The sequence below is a fragment of the Gallinula chloropus genome, assembly GCF_964237585.1.
Source record: "Gallinula chloropus genome assembly, chromosome: 2".
Taxonomy (NCBI): domain Eukaryota; kingdom Metazoa; phylum Chordata; class Aves; order Gruiformes; family Rallidae; genus Gallinula; species Gallinula chloropus.
This window is the reverse complement of record NC_140086.1, coordinates 125,628,573-125,635,886: the sequence shown is the minus strand read 5'-3', so window position 1 is coordinate 125,635,886 and position 7,314 is coordinate 125,628,573. Positions and strand designations below refer to the sequence as shown.

General features: G+C 43.7%; 1 protein-coding gene across 1 annotated transcript in view; it reads right to left on the bottom strand.

Moving 5' to 3' along the window:
• Nucleotides 1-607: 607 nt before the first annotated feature.
• TBC1D5 (TBC1 domain family member 5) overlaps nt 608-7,314 on the bottom strand; it is a gene marked incomplete at both ends in the record, with an annotated part of 190,933 nt that continues 184,226 nt past the window's right edge. Inside the window, one exon of the mRNA XM_084260539.1 lies at nt 608-901. Within this exon, the coding sequence (XP_084116665.1) occupies nt 608-901 (294 nt within the window). The remainder of the gene's footprint in view (nt 902-7,314) is intronic.

Genomic DNA, 7,314 nt, shown 5'->3' with positions numbered 1-7,314 from the left:
ACCTCTGCCTTGAACACACCTCAGGCTACTGCCAGATGAAAATGAATAAACTAGGATTCCACAACTGAGAACAAGCTTACTGCCAGGGTGATGCTTTTAATCTTTCTGTCATACATTCCCTACTTCTCTAATCACGGTCTCCGAAGAAACAGTACCCTTTCTTACTCAGAAAACCCAGTCAAGCATATTTTGTAAAAGGGCGATACTAAATCTAGCTTGTCTTTGCTGCTTCAGGTCTGATGCCAAGTATCTACACATTTCCTAATCCATTATGGTACCTACCACATACTATTCTATGTTTTGGGAAAGCAACAGTTCTATAGTAACAAAGCTCCTAAGTAAGATAACTCTATAACTAAGAATAACTGTATATTAGAACTGGGTTTTACTGGGTCTTTATTTAAAGTAGTTATTAAAAGGTGTCTATTCTTTTGAAGAGTTAAAATTTTATTTTTATTTTTTTAATTTAGACTTTTGGTGGCTGAAATGGGTTACCTTTTACCTATTTTCTGTCCTTCTAATCCAAAGAACTATCCAGCCCCTGGAATCATAGGAATCTGAGCTGAGGTGTAACAACTGATCTCCCAAACTCTCCCAACCTGTTTCTTTAGATGTCCAGTGGGCTGACAATAGCAAAGTCAGAATCTTTGCTATTGTTACTACTGTCGTCATCAGGGCTGGAGCTCAGGTTGCTGGAGGAAGCTGAAATGGAGCCCATCAGTGGGTCAGAGAATATCAAGGAAGAACGAGAGGGACCTTCTGGCTTCACTGCTGCCTCCTTGTGTGTCTGATGGGGCTGCGCAGGCTCTGGGACAGCACTTCTACTTCCTTCCTCTTCTTTGGAAACCATAATATAGTCATCAGCGCTCTTGCTCTCACTAGTGCTCGAATCAGTTGTAGTCTGCGAGAAAACAGCACAGAAAGGCTTTAAAGTTAGTACCAGTTTTGCCACTCAGTGAGGTTGATGATGCATGTCTGTGATACAGGAATGCGGCAAAGGAATCATCACTATCCAAACGTAGCAATGCCCAAATCAGTAAGTAAAAAATAAAGCAGGTATTCACTTTTGATGAAATAGTAAATATTTGTTATTTAGAAAAGCTAGCACTCTAAAAATATGTTCTTGGGTACAGCAGCCTTACATGTTTCATCATCACAGTATATTCATGCAGTGATCACAGCAGTTGGCATCCAACACATACATTACAGTCATGAAGAATTTCACTGATATTATCCCTACTGCTATTTTTCTGTAGTAATTAATGAAGTAGTACTGAGGAATTCTTTGCTGGTTTGTACATACAGTGGCATTTTTGAGCTTGTCAGAAGAATGGTTTGATAAAAACTTTCCAAGTAAAACCCTGTCATGTGAAATCTGAGCCGTACATAGACCTGGTTTAGTGGGCACCAGTTCAGGTTCAGCAGATCAGGGCTCCAGGCTTGCTGGTTTTGAGTATTTCCAAACTCTAGCAGAAAGCGAGGGTTGTGGATCAAGACTATACCTTGGTGTACCGGAAAATGAACTGCAATCTTATATTCCAACTAGCCACATTCAGGAGAAATCCATCTTTTTGACAGTCAGAGCTGTATGTAATTAGAAGGAAAGACTGTCATACGCAGGCGAGTAGGCTTTCTCAGTTGTTGACAACTGGCAGCCTATCAGCTTGGTTGCAGCCCAATGGACACCACTTAGTTTTCTTCCACCTAGTGCTATGTTCCTCTGACAAGAAGACAACTGCTTTCTTAGTTGCTGACACAGGAGTTTTTTCAGCATAACGCAACCTGCCAAGCAGCCGGTGGGGTCAAGAATCCTGAAGTGGTGTGATAATGAAACCAATATATTTGATTACATTAATGCAAGACTGAGAAAAAGGAGAAGTAGAGGGGTAGCTAGGGAAACGTGTATGTCAACATGTGTGTCAACAAGCAGCCCTTTGGCTGCGTCTCTTTCACCAGAAAAGTGTAAATGTAAATTCGCTTTGGGGTGAAAGAGAGATTGCAGGTATTAGAGGAAAAAAGCAAGCTGGAACCAAAAAGAACAGGAATAATCTGAATGAGATAAAGTCAGACCTTCAGCACAGTACAAAAAAGCCCCTTGAGTATGGAGGTCATCACAAGTATTGGCAAGCCACAACTTGGGGTTACAGTATCCACGGCTCCAGCTAAAATTACTTTGCCGAATTTATTATTACAGCTGAAAACAATTTTCTATTGCTCTGATTACTGATTACAGAGCAGAACTCTCTTGGAAGAGAACTGTAGAGTCACTCAGGAGCAAAACCCACCAGTGATTAACAATGACTGTAATATGAAATGAGGGAGCTGGGAGCTGGAAGTCTTTGGTCGTTATTTACATAGTTGTGCCAAATTGCTAAAAGTCACAAACGAGATAAATATCTGAGTGTAAAAATATGTTCAAATGCAGAACTGTGACCTGTTCCCTTCCAAAAATTTATATGAATGAGGATTGAAATATATCCCTTTACACTAATCTTTTAAAACAACCTGGTTTTATAATATCTGATTCTTTTGTGTGTTATCTTGATAGTATCTAGGTATAATATTACCATATTGCTATCTAGGTATAATAATATATAGTATTATTTTGAAATCATCTTAATTCCAGACTATTGGTTACAATTTTAAAAGGTCCCAATGTAAGACAGTTGTCAAACTGATTGAAATGTAAATCTATTTATTTTTTAGTAATAATTCTCTTTCCATGGACAACCTAATAAAACTCATACCAAATTGAGCAGATTGCTTTTAAAAACATGAACAACTATCCTGTGCTGAGTGCTATCAAAACTGATCTCCATCTTCCTGCTCTGTGCAGAATGAGGGTAGTTCAAATGTCAACAACTTCAAGCACTTTTTATGAAGTTAAAAACAAACAGATCTATGCTACAAGGAGGGATACTTCACTGTTTAAGCACTTCTGGGCTGAGACATCATTTGTTATTAATTAGCTTTTTTGCTTTCATCTGGCCTATCTGAAACGCTGGCTTCATGAGCTGTCAGTCAATCGGCTGCTGTCTCCAGGGGTGCAAGGACACAGGCAGTGCACAACCGTGGCTCTGCTCCACCAAGGTGTTAGTAGTGGCCTGGCTTTGCAGGGGCCCTGTGCAGCCACAAGACAGGGCCAGGTGATGCTTTTTTTGGGAGCTCTAAATACCGCCTTCAAAATTTCAGCACTTTGTTCCCCCCTCTCCGCCCCCCGAACAACAGAAATACACGTTCCTTTAAACAGCCAGGGTTGCATAATTCACCTGGCTGCTTTCCACACTTCTATTTAAAAGCTCTCAGGGAACGCAGCACAGCCTCATTTTGCAGAATGATACACTTCATTATTCCAAGCTATCGGGATCAGGCTATTTCAGTCCTCGCAGCCCTCACATGAAAGATGGCGTAGGGCGACACAGATGTTACCTAGTGACACACTCGCCCAGAGAGATCCGTGTTTTCCTCGCTGACACTCCCCAAGATGCTAACGGGGTGCCTTCCTTTTGGCACCGGGCCCCAGCAAGGGCCCTCCCTCATAAACACCTCATGCTGGTGTTGCAAATTCTGCTTCCAAAACTGTGCTTTTGTGCAGTTAAAAAAGGCATCCTGCCCTTTAATAAAGGAAAAGGGCAGAAAACTACTCACCTCAGTTTCTTCTTGTTATGTGTTGTGCTTTGCAACACTACTTGTCATTCTGCCCACAGTTTTTGGTTCAGCTAAAGTGACCTACAAGCACACTGAGGTATGGGAGAAACAGCAGAGCACAGACAGTGACTCCAAAATGCTATAAATGTTTGCCTATCCCTGGCATACACTGGTATCTTGGTACTGATATTTCCAGAGGTAAAATACCTCCTTCCTTCTTCTTCTGCCTGTTTCTGTTTCAGGAAACTCATGCTGACGTGAACCATGTTTTCTCCCATCTGCTGCCACTACTGAATAAATGAAAAATGACAGAATTATACTTCCAGTAGCTTTGAAAGTTAACAACCTTACGCCCGTTGCCATATGGCTTCTCCAAACATTTTTTCCTGATGAATATCAGCTACTAGGACCAGGCTTATTTCAATTGCCTTCATACTGTGAATGAGTTAAAACTAACTGTAAGGACACAATTCAAGAAAGCTTAGAAGAACAGCAGCTCATTTTGCCTTCTTCTTTGAACAGACATAAAGGCAAGATAATGTGTTAATTATCATTCATTATTTAGCAACAGAAGCCTTCTGTTTGTCAACTGCATGCTGCTACCAAAGCCAAACATTCCAAAAAATGCTCTATTTCTTTCAGCCTTTATCTTATATTTTTGCATTTTTAATTTTGCAGCTTTCCTTTCTAAAGAAGGGCTGGATCCTTATCCTTGCATTCCAGAAGGGGATTTTGAGGCAAAAAAGAGGGAGAGCACTTTTAAAAAAAAGTAAATATGATAAATAATTTATACTTACATAACAACCAAGCACAAAAGACCAGATTTTAATCTCAATCACACGATAGCTACACCTGTAACTTTTCTAGCTGTCATAGAAAATACCTCTATCGTTCAACTGGAGAAAAAAATCTCTACAGTGTAAGTCACATCAAACAGAATTACACACATTACCAAAGTCACAGAAAATTTGTTTAGCAAGAAACGCATGAAAGGATCTAGGAGTGGTTGGAATTTATAATCCCCTTGCAGCTCTTTGTAAATTCTCCCAGCTTGACCCAGGGCATCAGTGCAGCCCATTTTCTTCAGCAGAGAAGAATACTGAAAGCTTGGGCTGGGGGCCAGTTTGGGCCAACAACTGACCTACCTCATCAATTAACAGCTAAATGTCACAGCCCACTAAATTCAGCAGGTTTATTTTCCGGTGCTTTATTAGAAGGGGTTCAAAGCTCTTCTCCTCTTGTTTGATATTAGACACCATGGTTAAAGATGATGGGCTTGTGAACAGCACGGACTGTTGGGATACTAACAGTGGTCTTGAGCTGCCATTTCTAACCCTAATTTTTTTCTTTTTCTTTCTGTTGTAGGGCTGCTGCTCTTTATTGTAATTAGAACTTCCAGGGTTGGACTAGATGACCTTTAAAGGTCCCTTCCAACCTAACACGTTCTATGATTCTATGATTCAACAAGACAGGAGGAGAGGAGGCTAATCCGTATGAATGTACTGCACCTCAAAAAGTAGACCATACAGAACTGATGCCACATCAATGCTCTGCAGGACCTCAGCTTTTACAACCTCTACTCACGTTGCTCATAGTGGGCTTACTAACAGTCTCATGTAGTACATGAAAACTGTGTGACCCACAGACACCTCTCGGCTCCTGAGGCTGGATGTATACTCGGACTACGTGTCGGGTTGAGACCACATTACAGCATCACAGAATCATAGGGGTTGGAAGGGACCTTGAGAGATCATCGGGTCCAACCCCCCTGCCAAAGCAGCTCCCTAGGACACATCACTCAGATAGGCGTCCAGACGGGTCTTGAATATCTCCAGAGATGGAGACTCCACCACCTCCCTGGGCAGCCTGTCCCAGGTCTCTGTCACCCTCACTGTGAAAAAGTTCTTCTGCATGTTGGTGCGGAACTTCCTGTGCTCCAACTTGCAGCCATTGCCCCTTGTCCTGTCTCCACAGGGTCAATTCCCCCTGCATCCCATACTTAAAATATTTATAAACATTAATTAAGTCCCCCCTTAGTCTTCTTTTCTCTAGACTGAACAGTCCCAGCTCACTCAGCCTTTCCAAATACGGGAGATGTTCCAGGCCCTTAATCATCTTCATAGCCCTCCTTTGGACTCTCTCAAGGAGGTCCCTGTCTTTTCTATACCAGGGAGCCCAGAACTGGACACAATACTCCAGGTGGGGCCTGACCAGGGCAGAGTAGAGGGGGAGGATCACTTCCTTCCACCTGCTGGCCACACTCTTCCTGAGGCACCCCAGGATCCCATTGGGCCTCTTAGCCACCAGGGCACACTGCTGGCTCATGGCCAACCTGTCGTCAAGCAGGACCCCCAGGTTCTTCTTCACAGAGCTCTTCCCCAGCAAGTCATTCCCCAGCCTGTACTGATACTGATGGTTATTCCTCCCCAGGTGCAAAACTTTACACTTGCTTTTGTTGAATTTCATTAGGTTTCTCCCTGCCCAGCTCTCCAGCCTGTCCAGGTCTCACTGGATGGCAGTGCAGTGTTCCTGTGTGTCAGCCACTCCTCCCAGCTTTGTATCATCGGCGTACTTGCTGAGGGTGGATGCTACTCCCTCATCAAGGTCATCATCAGTGAAGACATTAAACAGGACTGGACCCAACACTGAGCCCTGGGGAACACCGCTAGTCACAGGTCTCCAGTCAGATTCTGCTCCACTGACCATCACCCTCTGAGCCCGGTCGGACAGCCAGTTTTCAACCCACCTCAATGTCCACTCATCTATCCCATGCTCTCTCAGCTTTGCTATGAGGATGTCATGGGAGACAGAATCGAAAGCCTTGCTGAAGTCAAGGTAGATCCCTCCATCCACCCAGCCGGTGATGAGATCATAGAAGGCTGTGAGATTGGTCGAGCATGATCTTCCCTTGGTGAATCCATGCTGACTACTCCTCATGACCTTCTTCTCTTCCAGTTGCTTGGTGATGGCATCCAGAACAAGCTGTTCCATAACCTTTCCAGGGACAGAAGTGAGGCTGACTGGCCTACAGTTTCTAGGATCCTCCTTCTTGCCCTTTTTAAAGACTGGAGTGACATTGGCTATCCTCCAATCCTCAGGCACTTCTTCTGTTCTCCAAGACCTGTCGAAGATGATAGAGAGCGGCTCCGCAATCACTTCCGCCAGCTCCCTCAGCACACATGGATGTATCCCATCCGGGACCATGGATCTGTGTGCATTAATCCCTTTGAGCCACTCCTGGACCACCCCTACCTCAACTAGAGGGAAGTTCTTCATTCCCCAAACACTCCTACTTTCATCCAGGATCTGTGGGTCCCGAGGGGCCTTTGGAGTGAAGACGGAGGCAAAGAAGGCATTCAGTATCTCCACCTTCTCATCATCACCCGTTACGAGGACACCCTCCTCATTCAGCAAGGGACCTACATTATCCCTGGTCATCCTCTTACTAATCACATATCTGAAAAACCTCTTTTTATTATCCTTTATGTCCCTTGCCAGCTTCATCTCCAAGCGGGTTTTAGCCTTCCTAGTGGTGTCCCTACAGGCCCTGACAACATCCCTATATTCTTCCCAGGTGCTCAGACCCTGTTTCCACAGTTCATAAACCTTTTGCTTCCCTTTGAGTTTACTCATTGGCTCCCTGATCATCCACGCAGGTCTTCTGTC